We start from the raw sequence: 21,045 nt of genomic DNA on the forward strand, positions 1-21,045 counted from the left end.
GGCTCTGCTCCTCCCCTGACTCTTCGGCTCTGTTTAAGAGCCGAGCTGCCCGAGCGCTATGGGCTTCAGGCAGCCCCCTTGCCTCCGGACCCCAGCCGCCGGCCGGGCACTTCCCCTCCCGGGCTCCGGTGGCGCAGGGTCCGGAGATATGGGGGCTGCCCGAAGCCGGTAGCGCTGGGGCAGCTCGGCTCTTAAACAGAGCCTAAGAGTCAGGGGAGGAGCAGAGCCTCCACCCGCGGCGGCTCTGCTCCTCCCCAACGCTTCGGCTCTATTTAAGAGACGAGCGCTATGGGCTTTGGGCAGCCCCCATGCCTCCGGACCCTGCGCCGCCGGAGCCCGGGAGGGGAAGTGCCCGGCTGGGGGCGCAGGGTCCGGAGGCAAGGGGGCTGCCCGAAGCCCAAGCGCTACCGGCTTCACGGTTTGCTGGGCAGCCTCCAGACCCTGCGCCCCCGGCTGGGCGCTTCCCCTCCCGGGCTCCAGCTGCGTTGGGGAAGTGCCGGCCGGGGGGCGCAGGGTCTGGGGGCTGCCCGGCAAACCTTGAAGCCGGTAGCGCTCGGGCAGCCCTTTCTGTGTGGCTGGGAGTGGGAGGGAGCGGAGTTAGGGCGGAGTTGGGGCGGTGCTGGGGGTGGGGAAATGGGCGGGGCCAGGGCCCGTGGAGGGTCCTCTTTTTTTATTTATTAGATATGGTAACCCTACACTTGAGCAGCAGTGACATCAGCATTATTACTCTATATGGCATCATAGTATAGGGCTTGTCTACACTACCGGTTATCTCGGCAGAACTTATGTTGCTTTGGGGTGTGAAAAAGCCCCCCCCATGACGTAAGTTACACCGACCTAAGAGCTTCTCCCGCCAACATGGCTACCGACTCTCACGGAGGTGGATTTATTACACAGACAGGAGAACTCTCTCCAGTCAGCATAAAGTGTCTTCACCAGACACGCTACAGCCAGTACTGGGTTTACAATGGCACCAGAGGCGCCCTGGCACCAGGCCCATGCTCAACAGGGGCCTGTCAGCCCGCTGGGCGCTGCACTTCACTTGCGCTGCCAGCCGAGGGGCCACCGCAGGGTGGCTCCTCTCCTCTCCAGCCCCTCCCCCGTGCTCTCTCAGCTGTCCAGCCAGCCCAGGTATCCCCGCCACGCCCCGCCTCCTCTGCCCACTCGCTCCTCCGCCGGCTGGGCTGGGGAGGTCTCGGGGGTCACGTCCCACAGAGGTCTGCCTGCCCTGCTCCCCAGCGCAGCTCTGGCTCCGGATGGTCTTGCTCTGCCTGCCACCTCCTGGGGCTGAGCTGCCTGGGACCTGTGCAGGTGCCGGCCTTGGAGGGGGGAGACGGGGCTCGTCTGGGCACCAGGCAAGGGGGTTCTGAGGGAGGCCAGCCTGGGCAGGCCCCTTCCACTCTGATCCCTGACCGGCCCCAGCTGTGATGCTGGCTCAGCCTAGGCAACGCAAATAGCCCCCACCCAGCGGGCCAGTGAGTATGGCTGGGGGGCAGGCAGGGCAGGGGGAGTGGGTCTCTGGAGATGGTGCTGGGCAGTGGGGGTCTGTGTGGGGTACTCCTGGGCCCCAGGGGGAATGAAAACAGCCCAGGTCCCCCTCCTGCAGTGTTCTTTGCTTCCCTGCAGAAAGTGAAGGAGGAACGGGGGGTGGGATTGGGAATGTTCATAGCATAGTTTGGGGCCACTGCCCCCCAAATAGAGGCAAGGGGTGGCGGCCATATGGGGTGCAAGGTCACATGCCACTGCCCACCCCCTTCCCCCCCCTTCTGTGAACGCAGAGCTGCGCAGACCAGCTGAAAAAAGAAGGTGCTGCTCAGCCCCCTGGACTTTGCAGCTGAACGCCACCTTCTGGGTCCTAGTGCTGGTTAAAGCTCCCTTCTGTGTGCTGGGATCCATCCTTCATTTTGTACAACAGTGAGTGCTCACGGTGGGGCAGGGCGTGGGATGGGGAGGAGATGGAGCAGTGGGGAAGGGGCTTGGGATGGGAAGAGAAGGGGATGACGGAATCGGGGGCAGGGGGAAGAGGCGGGGGGAAGGAAGGGGGTGGGATGGAGAGGAGATGGAGCAGTGGGGAAGGGGCATGGGATGGGGAAGAGAAGGGGATGGGAATGCAGGGGCCCAGCGTGCAGATCCCCTTGGCAGGAGCTGGGGCTCCCCTGTTAAGCAGGCCCATCAAACCTTCACCCTGACAAGACCCATCTCCCCTGCATCTGTACCATCCCAATGAGCCCCCCAGATGCCCTCCCCACTAAGCCCCAACCACCTACACCTAGACCCCCACCCAAATGAACCCCACCTCCCCTGCACCCAGACCCACCCCCACCACTCCCCTCTGAGCTTCAACCACTGTCACTTGGTCCCCCCTGCAGACTCCCATTGCCCCTGCACCTGGAACCTCCCTATGCATCCAGATCCCCCACTGAACTGCCTGCATCCAGACTGCCCCACACAGAACCCTCTACTCCCATCTGGATCCCCCCACACTAAGTCCCTCTGGACTTGGATCCTACTGCCAGACTGAGCCTCCCTGCCCACATCTGGTGTGCCTGGTGCAAAAGGGACAGGGCCCCAGGGAGTTTCTGTGGCAGGCATGGCCCTTGTGCTGTGTCAGGGTCAGGTTCAGCGTCACTGCCAAGTCCCTGTCCCAGGGGGCCGGGGAAGGCTGCAGGGTATTCTCCCACCTCCATGCAGCCAGTGGCCTGTGCCCCCCACTGTCATGGTGGAGCTTCCACATTTATTTATTGTAAAAAAAAAAAAAAAAAAAAAAAGCGGAATTTTAAAATATTATGCACAGAATTTGATGCAGAATTCCCTCAGGAATATGGGGCGCTGTACAGCTGTGATGGTGGGACTGTGAAGGGGGTGCTGGACAGTAGGGGATCTGTGGGTGGAGGAGCTGGGCAGGGGGTATGGACTGGTGTGCAGAATGCTGTGCAGGTGTGGTGGGAGGTCAGGGAGAAGGGTCTCTGGGCAGGGGGTGCTGGGCATAGGGATCTATGGGGGAAGTCTCTGGATGAGGGGACACTGGGCAAGGGGTGCCGTGGAATGGGCACGCTGGCAGTGCAGGGCTGGGCAGACCAGTGTGTGTCTAGCAGCTGTGGGTTTGTAAACAGTGCCCTTGTGCTGGGCTCAGTGAAGCCACTCCTGCTGCGCTGCGCCTCATTGCCCCCAACCGGCCCCTTGCTCTGCAGACCGCCCCCCATCACATGCCCTATTTCCCCAATGGAGGCCCAGAAATATGTTTGGCACCAGGCCCACAAAAAGTTAATCTGACCTTGGCTACAATGCAGCTGCCCCGCTGTAGCGCTTCTGGTGTAGACTAGCCCTAAAACAGTGACTGTAAGAGTCCCCTGCAACATAGCAATATGTTAAGATGAAACAGCTGTGCTCTTTTATCCCAGGAATAGGTGTCATTGTAAAAGAATAATAGGCTATAATGGTTAAAGAATTACTTGTTCTTGGAGCATGTTCAATAGCAAAGATTTCCTTGAAGGTATCTTGTAGGAGCAAGCACACCCATTGTCAATTTGCAATTCTAATGTCAGGCTTTTACAATCCCTAATCCCCTCCCCGTTTCATAGGGTGCAGCCATCTAACAATAAACACTTGACAAACTGACAAGGTACATGGTTGGAATTTTGAAGTGTTGTCATAAATCCACAGGGTGTGGTTATTGGTATAAAACTTGGCCATATATGGCTGTGCGTACGCACTGGGCTTTCAAAGGAGAAATGTATCCTGGGGTTCATCGTCAGCGCGCACTTACCACAGTGCTGCTTCTTTTCACGTCCTTGTTAAGTTTTGCTGCTGCTGGGAAGCTGCTTGTGATGCCTATGGATGGAAGTCACTGGCTCAGCATGAAAGCAGTGCTCAATGAACTAAGGAAGAGAGGACATGAAATAATTGTTGTTGCACCAGAAATAAATCTGTTCATAGGAGGATCAGAGTCGTACATGATGAAAACGTATCTTGTGCCTTTCACAAAGGAAGACCTGGATGGACATTTTCTCACGTTTGCCGAGACCAATTTTAAGGAACAACCTTTTCCGTTAAGGATTATTAAAATATTTGAAAATGTTAAAAACACCTCTGCTCTGCTCTTAGCCACTTGCACACACTTACTGTACAACAGAGAGCTGATGGAATACATTGAAGGGAGTAACTTTGATGCTGTCTTTACAGATCCCATGTTGCCTTGTGGACAGATCATAGCTTTGCATCTTTCTATCCCTTCTATTTTCTTCTTACGGGGAATCCCATGTGGTGTCGAGTCTGAGGCTGCTCAATGTCCAAACCCACCTTCTTATGTCCCAAGAATGCTTTCATCTAACACAGACCATATGACATTTACCCAGCGTGTGAAGAACCTATTAATCAGCTCATCAGAATCCCTTCTCTGTGACATTGCTTATTCACAATTTGAAAGTCTGGCCTCTGATTTTCTGCAAAGACCGATGACCATGAAGGAACTTTTAAGTCATGGATCCATTTGGCTGAAAAGAGTTGATTTTGTGTTTGAGTATCCCATGCCTGTGATGCCCAATATGGTCTTTATTGGAGGGATCAATTGTGGACAGAAGAAGCCATTGTCTCAGGTTAGTGATTTGTTTGGTGGGGGGAGGGATAGATTGGTGGTTTGAGCATTGGCCCCTAATCCCAGAGTTGTAAACTCAATCCTTGAGGGGGCCACTTAGGGATCTGGGGCAAAATCAGTACTTGGTCCTGCTAGTGAAGGCAGGGGACTGGACTCAATGACCTTTCAGGGTCCCTTCCAGTTCTATGAGATAGGAATATCTCCATATAAACAAAACAAAAATACTGAAGTTGCAAGGGAAATGCTGTTGGCAATCACTTTATTATGTGCTCTGTACCATCTATAACTGTATATCTAATGTAGACTTGGCTGAAAAAGTCACATTGTTTCATGTAATTTTAAAAGATAAGGGGCATAATTAACAAATTATGTCTGTTCCCTCTTCCATCGGCTTTCTCCTGGGACTGCCCATATAGCTTTGCAAAACATAAGAGTTTTGGTTCGTAAGAGTTCATACACACGTCTTCAATTTCGGTGTGTCTGGGCTCATGCACCCCACTTTCAAAGCAAATGCAACAGAAACTGCCAAGTATCACTTGGTTTGGGGTTGCCAGCATAATCCATGACCCCTCCTCCTTACATCTAGCATTCCCCTGTGCCAACTGGCCCCTTGTCCCACCGTTACCTTTTGCTCCTTTTGACAGTGTAGGTGGTAGCCTTCAACCCTCCCCACTTTTCTCCTGCTACCTTTGGGGGTTTTGAAGTGCTAGACTAGCAAGGTTGGCTCATCCCACAACTGCTAATACAGCCTCACACACCATGTGGATAGGCTCTTTGTAAGTACCAAAGATAAAAGGGAAAAAATGTTATTTATTTAGTCTTTAGGCACTACGTAGAATCATGGTGAGATGAGCATTGTGGCTAAAAATCTCTGCTCAGGGGACTTACTTTGAAGTAAATTTAATGGCTCTGCACTTCTAGTTTCACAAAATCAGCAGAGTAATCACAAACACTCAGACGCTCAAACCAATACCCCAGCAACAAGCTCGGATGGGGTAGCCCTAAGAAAGGTCACTTAATAGCTTTTGTTACAAATCCAACTACAGCTAACATTATTCCAGCAACTTTTCTGCCAAATAAAAAGCAATTGGAAGCAGGACCCCAGATCAGTGTGGCTTTTTGATACTCCTCTCCTGGCGTTGTTGAGCATGCAACTAATCTCCTTGCTTTGATCAGATTGCAAACAACAAATAGATCTGCTTCATCACCTCTAGTAGGTAGTTTTTTAGAATTCAGGGGCAGAATCTATACTTTCCCTAGTGCCTGGGAGCTTCAGCTGGGGTTATGCTTCTTGAAATACAATCCCTCCCAGACTTCACCAGCCCACAATAATATGTGTAAATCACAGAGTCCAACAATTTGTTAAGCATTTGTCCAACAATTATAGCTACATAGGAATCCCTCATACTTAGAGCTACCTGCACATTTTTTATCAGTTTGTCAAATCCGGAAACTTCACAGTGTAAAGAAAACTACATTTTATCCAACTTTCCACTCCTCTCCCTGAGAATGGCACATTTTATAACTATTTTCAACATACAACAAAGATTATTTCAAAACTGTAAAACCAGTAGACAGTAGAGCAGCATTGTCAACAGCATTATTACTCTAGATGACTTCATACCAAAAAAACGGAGAGGAAACCTCTTCTACAACTTTAACAAGGCAAGCACACTATATTTTATATGGTCACCCTCTGCTCAGTGGTATCAGATGTTCAGGTCTTGTGTGCTGCTTTCTCATTGGATGAGAAATTAGTGATGTCGAGTCCGGGTATTTTCTTAGTGTAATTGGTTTATTCATAGTATATTCACCAATCCTGGAACCGAAGTTGTCATAAACATCCAGCAGACAAATCCCTCTTTTAGTAATCTCCACCAAAACACTAATGCCTGGTTCCCAGGGAGCAACTCTTACCTCAAAAACAGCCTCTACTTAGAGACATTAAGGCAGAGTGCAAAGTTTCTTGTTGTTTGCAACAGCTTCTCCAAAATGAAACTCCATAACAAAACTAGCAATAATACACAAATTCTTCAAACAGTGGCTACTGCCCATTCACTAAGAAAAAGAACTTCTAAGACTATGTGCAACAGCGGCATGTGGTGACCAGGGCTGGCTCGACATTGGTGAGGCCTCATCTGGAGTACTATGTCCAGTTTTGGGCCCCACACTACAAGAAGGATGTGGAAAAATTGGAAAGAGTCCAGCCGAGGGCAACAAAACTGATTGGGGGGCTGGAGCACATGACTTATGAGGAGAGGCTGAGGGAACTGGGATTGTTTAGTCTGCAGAAGAGAAGAATGAGGGGGGATTTGATAGCTGCTTTCAACTACCTGAAAGGGGGTTCCAAAGAGGATGGATCTAGACTGTTCTCAGTGGTACCTGCTGACGGAACAAGGAGTAATGGTCTCAAGTTGCAGTTGGGGAGGTCCAGGTTGGATATTAGGAAAAACTTTTTCACTAGGAGGCTAGTGAAGCACTGGAATGGGTTACCTAGGGAGGTGGTGGAATCTCCTTCCTTAGATGTTTTTAAGGTCAAGTTTGACAAAGCCCTGGCTGGGATGATTTAGTTGGGGATTGGTCTTGCTTTGAGCAGGGGGTTGGACTAGATGACCTCCTGAGGTCCCTTCCAACCCTGATATTCTATGATTCTATGAATGCAAAGGCAAATAAGGGATGTGCCTGGGGCCCAATTTCATGGGGGTGTATATGTGTGTGTGTGGGGGGGGGGAGAATGTTTTTGATTTTTTGGTTTTTTTTTTTTTTTTTACATGACAGAGGGGCAGCCAGGCCACATATCAGTGGTGTTGTAAACCCCACCATGCACTAGGTTGCAAAGCCACTCAGTCAAGTGAGTGAAGTACTTTCAATCTGCATGCAAATCCACACCAGTGGATGAGAGGGCAAAGATAGTTCTCACACACAACTGTGACTCACTTCTCCATTCCCAGCAGAGCCAAGGAAAGAGAAGGGCAGTGGGTAAAGAAACCACTTCCTTCTCTAACAGCAGAAAGTGACCAGGCTGAGACAGGAATTACTGCAGTGACCTGAATGGGAGGGAACATAATCAAAGTGTATTTTTCCCCTGCTTTTCATTTATTAGCTGTTTGTTATTATTCATATTAGAAAGTAAGGGGCCCAGGAGTGTATGTTTGCCTATGGCCAGTGATGGGTTAATCTGGTCCTGCTGATGACTCAAAGTCACTGCAACTAACATGTTGAGTGGGAACAATTGTGGCCTGTTATTACCAAGATAGTACACATCATAAAAGCTATCTTTGAAAATAATGGTCAAATCCTGGTCCACCTTGAACTCAGTAGGAGATTTTCCACTGAGTGGAAATAGGATTTAGCCCAGTGTTTGAACTACTGTTTGTACTAGGAGTTTAGGGTTTATAAATTGTAACAGACATGCTATGTGTTTAAGTACCTTATTACAGCAAGTTAATGGAATTTCAAGATCCAGCACAGTTCACACGCTTCAAGGCTTTTGCAAAGTCTTGTCTTATTTTGAATCCAATGAGCGTAGTGAAACCTGTAACAGGAGAACCTCCTATTAGACTGGCACCTGTCCCAAACATACTGAGTACAATTCTGCTTCACCCTTTTTAAATTACCACCTGGGTTAAGGAGCAAGTTTTTGTTGATCCCGTGAATGGGTCACTTGAAAAGTTGGGTCACTAGGTGGGAATGAGAGATTCTGCCACTGGTATAAATCAGTATCATTTCATTAGTAGTAAAGGACTGCTGTAGCGGTGTTTGACAACACTTTGTGTATGATAAGTTTCACTTCCAGTCTTGTTCACTAACATGATTACCTCATCCTCAGTTACTGCTCTGCGGCATCCCCACAGCATTCTCTTCCCTCGGCTCTGCAGGACGGTGTTTGCCAGCTGCAGAGACTCTTCAACAAAAGGAACGTTTTTGCAAAAATGTTTCTATTTGTTGTTGAAAATTCTCAGATTTTTTCAGTTTTTAGTTTTACAAAAATGTTCCATTTTCTGCAACTGAAAAATTAATTTGTTTTGGCTTTAAAGCAAAAATGTTTGGGTTTCACATCTTTCCTTTTTTCAATGAAAATCTGAACAATTGTGTTGTCATTGAAATTTTCTGGTGGAAAAGTAATTTGCCAACCAGCTCCAGTTTTGAGTTGGGACCAAAACAAGGGTCCTTCCTCCTTCTTTCCTGAAGCCCCGGCGTGGGATTGGGGGAGCAACTTCCAAACAAGATTCCTCTTCACTCCATGGAGCCTACATAAGTACAGAAAAAACCATTCTTCTATCCCTGGATTCTTGCAGGAGGCTGGGAAGCAATTGAAACCTGGAGAAGGGGTTAGGGCAGCCCTCAACTTCACTTCCTAGTCCCCTGCATGGGGACTGGAAGATGGGAACCTGCACAAGTCAGGGAGGGCAGCCATCACAGGGAGACTTAATTCATTGGGATTCCTTTGTAGGATCTGGGGAGGCATTTAGAAGGTGGGAGGTTCTACCTCAGTGATATGGAGAAGGCAGTAGGTCGGAGCGTACACAGACTGGGAAAGCGGTTAAGTGTTCTATACTGACTTGGAGGTTCACCCTGCATGTTCCCTTGCGGCCAGATGTGGCTCCACAGATGAGCCCCTGCCTCAGTTTCTCCTCATCTGGGGTATCAACAAGCAGGGCTTCCTAGTATTAAAGCATGCACTTTTCAGAGGGTCTCATTTATTGATCAGAAAAGGACAATGCAAAACCAACCAACAGCTTCAGGCAGCTGCTCCACCAGAAACTCTCCACCTCTGGGTTAATCAATCTTGCGTCTCTCCCCTGTAGTCACGGGGCACTTGCAGGCTTAGCTCGCTGCCTGGAACTTGGGCCTCCGCTGGGCCTTTGGCCAGATGCCACTCTTCCTCTGATGGTGTGTCACTCTTTGCTGAGACCCTAGTAGTTCCTCACAAGGTCCCATGCCCAGTTTGTTTCCTGGGCTGCACTGGTTGCTTGCCTCGGAGCACTCTCTCTCTGGGCCTGTGCTCTTCAGGGAGACACCACTGCCAGTAGCTTCCCTGAGATGTCGCTCCCCACCAGGAGCTTCCTCTGTTCTGGGGCTTTCTGATGGAGTCCTCATAGCCTTTATTGACCCATTAGTTCATTAACTAATGAATGGCCATCCAGTCACCTAGGTAAATAACTCACAGGTGGACGTAGGTTGGCTCATTCTCCTTAGCAGAGCCTGTCACAGGTAGGCTGCGTACCTGGCCGCATGGACCAGCTACCCGATCACATGTTCCTCTAACTTTGGTTTATTGTTAAATGTGGGCATGTTATAAGCTTACATACTGACTGGAAATTTTAACAGGATATACAGTGAGCAGGCAGGAGTTGTACCAAAGGGCATGGGATTAGGTATAAAACTTGACTTTGTTGTACATGAGGGATATGTTTATGGAGAAATGTCTCAATCTTGTTGCACAGCTGCTGAAGTGCTTCTTCTTTTCCTGGCCTCCTTGCAGAGTTGTGCTGTCTCAACAAGCATGGAGGAAGAAAGAACATGAAGTAGTCATTGTTGCACCTGAAATAAATATGCACATAAAAGCATCAGAGAATATTACCATGAAAAAGTTTCCGGTGCCTTTCATAAAGGAAGAGCTGGTTGGACAATATCACTCACTGATTCAGGGGGTTTTGAGGAACAATCTCTGCTTTTATCCACTTGTACATATTAGTGCACAGCAAAAATGATCAAATACCTTTACAGGAGTAAATTTTATGCTGCCTTTATGGTCCCACTGCTTATGCTGTGGACAAGTAATAGCTGAGTATCTTTCCATCCATTCTGAGTTTTTCTTTTCTCCATTTTGGTTTTATTCACTTATACACATTTTTTTAGGCGGGGGTGGGGTGGGGGGGATAGTATTGAGAAAGTCATTTTGAGACAGCTCAAGCATTCTCTGGAGTGCTCAGCTTTTCGGAGCTTCTTTCATTCTGGTTTTAGACTGGAATAGGCACATATATTGCACAGGCTACATTGACCAATCATTTCCTCTTGGTGATGGACAAAGCCCCAGTATTTATACCAATTCTTTCAGATCTGCCATCTGCCTTGGATACTTTTGACCATGATATATTGTTGACAAGGTTGTGGTATATAGAATTCCAGTTGAGTAGCATCATTCTTCTTCCGATGAGAGGACCAGAATGTACTGTTGGGTTCATCTATTCAAGAGGCTCTCTCCTAGGTGACACTGCAGTGGTCCTTTCCATCGGCCCTTCAGTTCAATATGTGAGGCTGCTTGCGGAAATAGTGGGGTGGGGTGCATTATGGTGTCATCAACATGCTGATTACACACAGCTCTAAGTCTCCTTGTATCTCAAAAACACATTTACTGCATCTGTTATTTTTAAAATAATAGATTTCAATACTCTCCAATATTTGACCTATCTAAGGAACTAACCTCAGTCAAGAAAAATGGAAATGAAAAATGCCTTATTCACGGATTCTGAGAGTCTTATTACTAGTCACTACAACAGCTTTGTGTCTGATTCTGCAGCTTTGGGATCTGCATTGTAGCGCTGATAGTGGGGAATAACCACAGAGGTCTCACTGCTTTGTTGCGTAAGAGCAAATGCAAATTCTTGTTTTAAACTGCTGCATTCATCTTGTGTGTCAGAAGAGGTGACCAGGCCGTGTTCAGTGTTTAGTTCGCTTCCTTGCCATAAGTAAGAGACCATTTTGATTCCTAGCCCCATGTTTGTACAAAGTCTAGTCTGAGTTTGAGCCTCTAGCCAGGGGGATGGAATAGCCCACACAGTACAATGCAGTGTCCCTGATTGAGGGCTCTGAAACAGAGCCCTAAGCTGAGGTGCAGCAAATGGGTCCATTAAGAACCCCTCCCTCTGGTGATCAGAGGCCAACCGCAGAGTATCAGACACCCATACCTTGCAACTCCTCCCATGGACAGATGGGAACTCATTCCTTCCCTACCTTTTCTCTCCACCTCTCAGAAGCAGTGGGGCAGGTTGTTACTGAGGCCTTTGGGAGGCCCATCATCGGGGAGAGAGAAAATTAAGTTCTAGAGGGAACTGCTTGCAGCCTGAGGAATTCCTGTGAATAAGTGCTACAGCTCTTAAATATATAGGGGGAGATTTTCCTAGCCACTCAGCGCTGGCCTAACTCCATCTCCAGTGAAGCCAGGGGGAAGTTTTACCATTGTCAGCCCATGCTGACTGCTTTTGAAAATCCTATCCAAAGCAACAGCTGATTCCTTCATCCCTCTCTTCTGCACCATCCCCCTTACCTACCAAACTAACTAAGCACCCGTTCATCTGACCAGTGCAGAGATGGTTTGTGCAACTGTGTAGAGGTTATGGACCCCAGGGCCGTGATTTAACTCAGGGGTTAGCGTGACAAGAGTCAGAGTAACTTCAGTTGAAAAAGGCCCCGGTTAATCAAGTTTATCATGATGCTGTTACTGCCAAAGTGCAGCTCAGGTTTCAGACCTTTGTGTTTGATCTCGTTATGTACATACATTATGCAATTAAACATTGACTTGAATAGCGCGTGCGTAGGAATAAAGGTCAGAAGATAGAGTTGTCAGGAGTTACTAAATGGAGTCTGACTGGCAATTTGCTAGTTTCTGTAGTACCCACCGCACTGCTGCAGAGATGGCTCCTGGGTTTCACTCTAGCCCCCAGATCAGTGCAGCGCTGCTTGTTTACCTGGCCTTGTTGAGCTTTGCTGATGGTGGGAGGCTGCTTGTGGTGCCGATGGATGGAAGTCACTGGCTCAGCATGCGTGCCGTGCTGGACGAACTGAGGCACAAAGGACATGAGATAGTCATTGTTGCCCCTGAAATAAACCTACGTGTAAAAGCATCCGAGAATTATGTCATGAAAACGTATCCGGTACCTTTCACAAAGGCAGAGCTGGAGGGACATTTTCTGGCTTTTACTGAAGAGGTTTTTGAGGAACGACCTTTTCTGGAAAGATTTGTTCGATTACGTGAAAGGCTGAAGAACACCTCCACTCTGTTTTTATCCACTTGTACACATTTACTGTACAACAAAGAGTTGATCCGATATCTAGAAGGGAGCAAATTTGATGCTGTCTTTACAGATCCCATGATGCCCTGTGGGCAGATCATAGCTGAGTATCTTTCTATCCCCTCTGTGTTTTTCTTGCGTGGAATTCCATGTGGTTTAGACTATAAGGCTATTCAGTGCCCAAACCCGCCTTCTTATGTCCCAAGGCCATTGACAACCAATACAGACCACATGACATTTCCACAGCGTGTGAAGAATCTGTTATTCAGCTTATTGGAGATTCTCCTTTGTGATTTTGTTTACGCGCCATATACAAAACTGGCCTCTGAATTTCTTCAGAGAGAGATAACAGTGACTGAGCTTTTAAGTCATGGATCTGTTTGGCTGATGAGATTTGACTTTGTGATTGACTATCCCAGACCACTGATGCCTAACATTGTTATAATCGGAGGCATCAACTGCGCTCAGAAGGAATTATCTCAGGTTGGTAAAGCTTTTATTTTTGTTGTACTCCTATCTAGGATACAAAATTTCTAGTGAATTCAGGAATTCACTAGAAATTTTGTATCCTAGATAGGATTATTATACCAACGATTTCAGTTTGGCAAGGATTAAGCATCTTGTTAAGAAGAAAGTGATTTTGCTTTCACTTCATTACACACTTCCATAGCTTTTCAGCAGCTATTTTTCTTTCTTCTTAAATGTACTTTTAAATAAGAGATTATAGAGTGATTCAAACCACCTTTTCTTTTAAGCACTAAGCACTGCTGGTTCTCATTTCAACTAAGACACCTTAATATTAGCTGGTATCACAAACAAGGACGAGATCCTGAGCTGCCATAAATCAGTGTAGCTCTGCTGAAGTCAGTTTACACCTGGAGAGGATCTGGTCCAATAACTTCACTTTGAAAATGTCCAGGAGGACACCAGTTACTGGCCAAAAAAGACTAAACCTACTAGCTAGAGGTAGACACAAAAGATGACAGAGACTGGTCCCCTGGGCAGCACATACATGCTGGAGAAAGGTGCTGGCATTTCCGTTAGCATGTTGTCCATGGACTCTGGCATCTCCCTCTTTCACATCTGCTGTTTGCTTGTATAAGTTTCATAAGCATAAAGCCCTTACTCGCTGCTGGAATGAAGAGGATCCTACTCATAGATGTCAAAGTGTCAAGAAAAGAAACGACAACAAGAATCCTCTGCAACTTCTATGTTCTCTGTATCTATAAATCTTCCCCTCTTCCCTCCCCACCCTGCCACCAGTAATGTTCCCAATCCTCTTTTTCTACTTTGTGCGAACACTTATTATTTTCAATTTATTTCTTAGGACCAAATAGCAAGTCCTGTGGTAGCATTCCACCAAAATAATTTAGTAGTTCTACCTTTGCAGAAGCTGTTAGCATTGCTTAATTTTTATGATGCCAAACTCCTAGTTAATCTGATCTTTGTCTGAACCTAGGTAAACATTTACTTTGCAAGGAGTAAGCTTTGATGACCATAGTTCTCTTGTATAAATCAGTGTTCAGTACCTGTGTGATGGAAGTTTCCCCCCCCCCCTCCCCACCACTATGAACATGGCTCCTTCCTCCCAGTCATGGTGTCCAGTTGTTTCTAGGTTACTTCTTTTTCTGGCCTTCTGCAGTCTTGCTAAAGGTGGAAAGCTATTGGTGATGCCTATGGACGGAAATCATGAGTCAGGTGCTAGAGAAACTCAGCCTGAAGGGACATGAAATAGTAGTTTTTGTGTCAGAAGCCAATTTACTCATGAGAGCATCCCCTTATTACACAGTGAAAACATACCCTGTGCCCCACACACAGGAAGATTTGGATGTCTACTTCCAGTCCTTTGGTTATCATATTTTTGATGATGGACCTATTCTGAAGAGTCTTTTCACAGCACATGAAAGGTTCACCAACTTTAGTACTATGATGTTCGCCATCTGTAAGCACTTTTTGCTAAACAAAGAATTGGTGAAATACATTGAGGAGGTTCATTTTGATGACATCTTTACAGATTCTGTGTTACCTTGTGGATCAATAGTTGCTGAATATCTTTCCGTCCCTTCTGTCAACTTTTTGCGTGGAATTCCCTGTAGTTTGGATAAGGCTACTCAGTGTCCAGACTCTCCTTCTTATATCCCCCAATTTTTTATTTCCTACACAGACCATATGTCGTTTACCCAGCATGTGATAAACTTATTATTTGGGTCACTGGAGTCCTTGATTTGCAAGCTTATGTATTCTCAGTTTGACAGTCTAGCGTCTGAGTTTCTTCAAAGAGATTTGACTGTCCTAGAGCTTTTAAGTCAGTCCTCTTTTTGGCTGATGACATGTGATTTTGTGTTTGAGTATCCCAGGCTGGTGATGCCCCAACATTTTGCTTTGAGCAGGGGGTTGGACTAGATTACCTCCTGAGGTCCCTTCCAACCCTGGTTTCTATGATTCTATGAACATAGTCTTCATTGGAGGCATCAATTGTGGTCAGAAGAAAAAAATCTCAGGTAATTTATTTTTAGATCAAAATGTTGCTGGAATCATTACAAATTACTCAGGTATGTTTTCTGCATTACATCTATTAATGTACGTTTTATGCTTTTTAGAGAAAAACACGTGGCCTATATTTTTCAAAAGCAACTTACTTTGGGGACCTCCATTTTTGGATGCCCAATTTGTGACACCTCAAAGAGGCCTGATTTTCAGAAAGTGCTGATCATCCACCCTCTGACAACCAGGCCTTTTTAAGAGGGCTTAAGTTAGCCGCTTCAAAATTAAGGCATCTAAATCACTAGCCATTTTTCAAAATGAAATCCATGCAGCTAGTGTCAGAGACCCAGGAAATTATATTTATTTTTTTATAATTTGTCATCGTGGTTTTTGGGCATTTCATTTTATTTTGTGTTATTGTGGGAGGCCCGGGGGGCGGGCTGGGTTCTGACCAGTAGGGGGCAGGTGGGAGTGGAAAACCTCTGGGTGGAGGAATCAAAGTAAACCCGTCCTGCTCTCACCCCACAGCAGTGGCACCTGTCCCATGGGGGCCTGGCTCCCTGCTCTGGGCACTCCAGCCTGATGCATGGGGTTACAGTGCCACTCTGGTTCAGCCCGGCCACCCTTCTGTCATGATGAGAAGTCAGGTCCCAGCTCCTGGAGCAGAGAGCAGGCTCCACCCCCTGTGGCAAAAGAGCTGCAGGAGTCCCCATTGCAGGGGGAGTTTTTAGTTTTATTTTGTAGGAGAGGTTGTTTTTTGTGTTATTTCACTTTGGCCAAAACCACCGGGCTCTATTAGATTGAGACTAATTACAAGTTTCCTGTGTTGAGATGTTAAATAGGTGAGTCCCCTTCATGATGCTCTGTGAGTTCAATCCTTAAAGGGTCCATTTAGGGATCTGGGGCAAAAATCTGTCTGGGGATTGGTCCTTCTTTGAGCAGGGGGTTGGACTAGATGACCTCCTGAGGTCCCTTCCAACCCTGATATTCTATGATTCTATGTAGCACTTCATCCTGGCAGCATGGCTTTCTCATGAGCCATGCTGCTATGGGGGTGGGGGGGCGCGCTCATCCCACCTGCTCCCTCGGCAGAGGACAGTGCAGAACGCATGTCAATGTTGCACTTAGAAGTGTATCTGGAAGTGCCCTACAGGGGGTGTCAGATTGAAACTACTAGGAGCTGAAAGCCCATGCTGGTGCACTTGCATCACTTTCAAAATCGTGTGTGTAAAAATAGCCAAAAAATGGCTGAGAACTTAAAAATTAGAAGGTAACACCACAGAACCCTGTGATGATTCCACCTGGTAATATTCTCAACAACAAAAAAAGAGCTCTCAACCACTGAGTCAGCAGACAGTTGAGGCTTCAGGGAGACATACAGAGAGTAAATGAAATTTCAGTGTAGAAACTAGGAAAATGGTTTTCCCCATACACTGAAGTAGTACAGGCTTGAGCTAGGTGTAATGCAGGCAACTGCTGGTGTGAGCTTCTTCAAACAACTCTGACCCACTTTGTCCCTTCTATGAACTTCAGCAGCCTCTGTTGTGTAAAGATTCTGCTAGTTGTGCTGAATCATTGTACCCAAGTGAAATGACTGGAGGTGGTTTGTTAATATATTACTTAAACTCCATTGACACTCCTGTTATCAGTTAATCATTGCGTACCATCCTCGTTTTTTTCCTAGTTTAGAACATATGTTAACTATATGAATCTTTCTAAGTATGTTTGCAGTGTTGGAGCTGTGTTGGTCCCAGGATATTGGAGTGCTCTGTATAGCTTGAAAGCTTGTCTCTCTCTCCAACAGAAGCTGGTCCAATAAAAGATATTACCTCACCCACATTGTCTCTCAAAATAAAAACTTAACTTGAATGTCAATAGGGCTTAGAGTTCAAAGAGAGACAACCAGAGTCCTAGACCCAGATCCTCAAGGGTCTTTAGGTGCTTAACTCCCTTTACGGGTCTGGGCCTTAGTGATTTCTGATCAAAAACACAATGGCTTCCTTCTCCTCCATAAAGGTACAGGGCCTTTCTGATCCTTCAGCATCTCTCCCCTGTAACCACAAGAGATGCAGTCCTGCTTGGCCCCTTCTGAGAGAAGGCTCCTTTAGCTCAGGCCTTGCTGACTGAGAACCAGGGCTGCTGAAAGTGGGTTCGGGCACCGGTGAAAAAAAAATTTTGGACCCCCCCAGCAAGAGTGGACAGCTAAACAGGGCCGACGAGTGGGGGCGGAAGCCGAGCCCCGGTCCCCTTTCTGGACCACCAGGACCCAGTAATTTGTACCGGCTTCCCCTCCCTCTCGTCAGCCTTGCTGAGAACCCAAGGGAGGTGAAGTCTGAAGACCCTTTCCTTCTTCACCACTGCTCCTTTGGCACTGAGAGCTTTTGCTGTCTGTGGGGTGACCTGTGAGAAGATATCCAAGCTACAGTCTAAGGCTCTTGATCTTATTAGCACAAGGTATCTTAAAAGCAGAGAGCAAATCATAGCAAAAGAGATTGTTTACATATCATATCTCGTATTATGCTTTCAATAAGCTAATCATGCCATGGTACTTTTGCCTTGGTTACTTATTACTTATTTCCTGCATCTCTCCCAAGTCATGTCTTTGAAATCTGTGCTCAGTGTGAAGTTTATCATTATATCAGGGTGAGGGAGGTACATCAGCATGTCCACAAATCACAGTTTGATTAGGTGCACTGATTGAAGTAGATACAATAATAGTCTCCACTGGTGGGCATGTGCTAACTCCTGATCCCACTGAACTATTCAGCCTGTGGCTCATACTTAAACCCCAGTAGGATTCTCAGATGAGGCATCCACCCCCCCCCCAACCCCCACCTTGCCTGCGGGGCCCATCCAGTAAGTGTACTCAGAACCTGCACAAAAGACAACCAAGGCAAGAGTGGGCAGGTGTGTGTCCCAGTCCCATTATACCAATGGTTAGGGCACTTACTTGGGATGTGAGAGACCTGGGTTTGAATCCCCCACCCTCTCTGGTGCAGAAATGTGAATCAGGTCTAGGTCTAATCACATTCTAGGTGGGTGCCCTGACTGCCAGGCTATTGGGTATTCTCAGGTGTCTCTTGCTCCTGTTAGAGCTGTTCCACTTTGTATAAACAATTACAGATTTCTTAGTTCAGGATCTTGAATCTGACTCTTCCAATCTGGTATGAGGGCCTCTCCATGGGCCACAGAGTCAGTCACTCTCTCACAGTGGCTTTTTGTGAGAATGGACTGGGTTAGGCGCTAGCTCTGGACAGGGTTCATGGTTGTGAATCCTCAGAGGTGGAAAGGCACCTTGCCCCGGCCTGGAGTTTGATTGATAGGGCTTATGCCTCTCCTCAGCATTTCCGGCTAGCTTAGGGCTTTGTCCACACCAGCACTTTTGTTGCTAAAATTTTGTTGGTCAGAGGTGTAAAAAACACCCCCGAACCGACAGAAATTTCACTGACAAAAGTGCTGGTGTGGCTAGCGCTGTGTGGGCAGGGGAGACTCTTCTCTTACCTAGGGAAGTGGTGGAATCTCCAGCCTTAGAGGTTTTTAAGGCCCGGCTTGAAAAAGCCCTGGCTGGGATGATTTAATTGCGGTTGGTCCTGCTTTGAGCAGGGGGTTAGACCAGATGACCTCCTGAGGTCCCTTCCAACCCTGATATTCTATGTTCTATGAGTCTGCTGACATAGTTAACGCAGCTCTTTGGGGGTGGTTTAATTACACAGGCAGGAGAGCAGCTACATGGGGGATCTCACAGCGGCACAGCAGTAGCGGTACAGTTGTGCAGTTGTGCTGCTGTAAGGTCCATAGTGTAGACTGCCTAGGTAGCTCTTAGCTCTGCTTGCTGGCTTCTGAGAATCCCTTTCTTTGGTCTCTAACACTTCCCATACAATGCCTGGGCACCTAGCTCAGGGCTGTGAATTCCACTGAGCACGTAGGATTGAGGCATTGTAATGCTCAGACCCTTTGTGGATCTCCCTTAACTCCCTAACTCCCTTAAAAGCTGTAACCCACTGTGCTACATCCTCCAGGCTCAGGTTTTCAAGGGGTTCCGAAATTCCAGCATGGAAATGTCCTCCCATGTTGCCCCTTTCAGACCTAGTGACTATGTGGGCAGCAGCATTCAGGATTGGCGCAAGAAGTGTGTTCTTCTCGTCTGTATCCCGCCTTAGTTGTATCTGTCACCACTGTCTTGCTGCGGATGAGGAAGAGTGTAATTTCCTCAAGGTTATTTCTGGTGAACGAGGCTAGTAGGTGTTTAACTGCTGTGTAGACCTACCCTGAGGTCCTTGAACCAACCCTGGCCCACACCAACCCTGCTATGAAATCCTGCGACCTCTCCACCAGAATCTTTGTTAATAATGCTGACTCATTTTAGAATATGAAATGCTGATGGAGGTGTTGTGTTTGCATGTAACAAACTCCAGCGGCACTGCTGACATCTATCCAGTCTTGTTTAACATCCCCCCTTTCATCACAGTTTAAAGCATTGTGTGTTACGTAAAATATTTGTTGAGAAAGGTTTCTAGAGTTGAGAATGAATTGGGCTTAAAGGTCACAGAGACAGCTGCAATCCCAGAGACTTCTGCCTTTAAATGCTGCTTGGAAGGTTTCTTGGGGAGAAAGTTGGGTTTTTTATTCCTAGTAGCACAATGGCAGCCATGTCAGGAAAGCAGGGAACCACTGGGCTGCCTCTTTTTCTCTCTTTGTGGAGTTTTGCTGAAGGTGGGAAACTGCTGGTTGTGCCTCAAGATGGGAGTCACTGGCTCAGCATGTGTGTGGTAGTGGAAATGCTTGGGAAAAGAGGGCACAATGTTGTTGTCATAATCCCAGAAGTCACCTTGCTCATGGGAACATCAGACTATTACACAGTAAAAACATATCGAGTGCCTTACACACAGGAATCGTTGGATAAATTTTAACCATTCAATAGGAGAGAACATTTTTGTTGACCTGCCGTTTCCAGAGAAAATGACCAGAGTATTTGAAAACATATCACAATTTACAACCATGTTCTCATCTGTCTGCAGGCATTTCTTATATAACAAAGAGTTGATTAAATACCTTGAGGACAGCAAATTTGATGCTGTCCTTACGGATCCTGTGTTGCCACGTGGACCAATAATTGCTGAATATCTTTCAGTTCCCTCCGTGTACTTCATGCGTGGACTTCCATGTGGCTTGGACTTCAAAGCCACTCAGTGTCCCAATCCTCTTTCTTATGTCCCAAGGATTTTCACATCCAATTCCGACCATATGACATTTACCCAGCGCGTGAAGAACCTATTAGTCAATGCTGCAGAGAATTTACTTTGTTACCTGTTATATTCATAATCTGAGAGCCTGGCTTCTGAGTTTCTTCAGAGAGAGGTAACGATCCTGGAACTGTTCAGCAAAGCATCCATTTGGCTGCTGAGATATGATTTTGCGTTCCAGGCCAGTGATGCCCAACTTGGTCTTCATAGGAGGCACCAACTGTGAACAGAAGAAACCATTAGCCAAGGTTTGTAAGTTATTTTTAAAAAGCTGAAAATATTACAAGATTATTCAATGGGTTTTTCTGTAGGCTCGATTATTATTGTCGGAGAATAACAGAGTTCTCACTTTTTGTTTGGGTACAGCAAATCGGATACTTTATTTTCTCTCTCTCTATCAATTGCATAGAGGGAGAGAGCTAAGCAGGTCTCTCAACAGGTAAACAATTACAGCAAGCATTTATACCTTTTGTTACAGACAATAATGAGTAACAGCTGCATTTTGTTTATACACAGGTCATCCTGATATCTTGTTTTGCTCACTAATGTAGACTCTTAGTCTACATTCCATATTATCTACACATGATCTATACAAGGTCGCAACAACTTCTCATGCAGTTCTTTCCCACTCGCCTCACACATTCCTCGCTTCTACAAACCTTGAGTTATTAGGGTTACAGTTAGCCTGACTCTTGCTAACGAACTGTCA

General features: G+C 46.8%; 1 protein-coding gene and 1 pseudogene across 4 annotated transcripts in view; both read left to right on the top strand.

Annotated features, from left to right (window-relative positions):
• The window catches only part of LOC117884789 (UDP-glucuronosyltransferase 1-6-like), a 107,991-nt gene that overhangs the window by 67,737 nt on the left and 19,209 nt on the right, over nucleotides 1–21,045 (top strand). Inside the window, exon 1 of one of the 4 annotated variants that reach the window (XM_034785583.1) lies at nucleotides 3,717–4,595. The exons of 2 other annotated variants lie outside the window; for them this stretch is intronic. In XM_034785583.1, coding sequence (XP_034641474.1) covers nucleotides 3,732–4,595 — 864 coding nt within the window. In that variant the 5' untranslated portion in view covers nucleotides 3,717–3,731. Of the gene's footprint in view, nucleotides 1–3,716; nucleotides 4,596–12,153; nucleotides 13,093–21,045 lie in introns of those variants that run through there. One more of the 4 variants, XM_034785584.1, reaches the window with a different exon arrangement.
• LOC117884790 lies at nucleotides 19,534–20,691 on the top strand (annotated as a pseudogene).

Source organism: Trachemys scripta, chromosome 11, assembly GCF_013100865.1.
Source record: "Trachemys scripta elegans isolate TJP31775 chromosome 11, CAS_Tse_1.0, whole genome shotgun sequence".
Taxonomy (NCBI): domain Eukaryota; kingdom Metazoa; phylum Chordata; order Testudines; family Emydidae; genus Trachemys; species Trachemys scripta.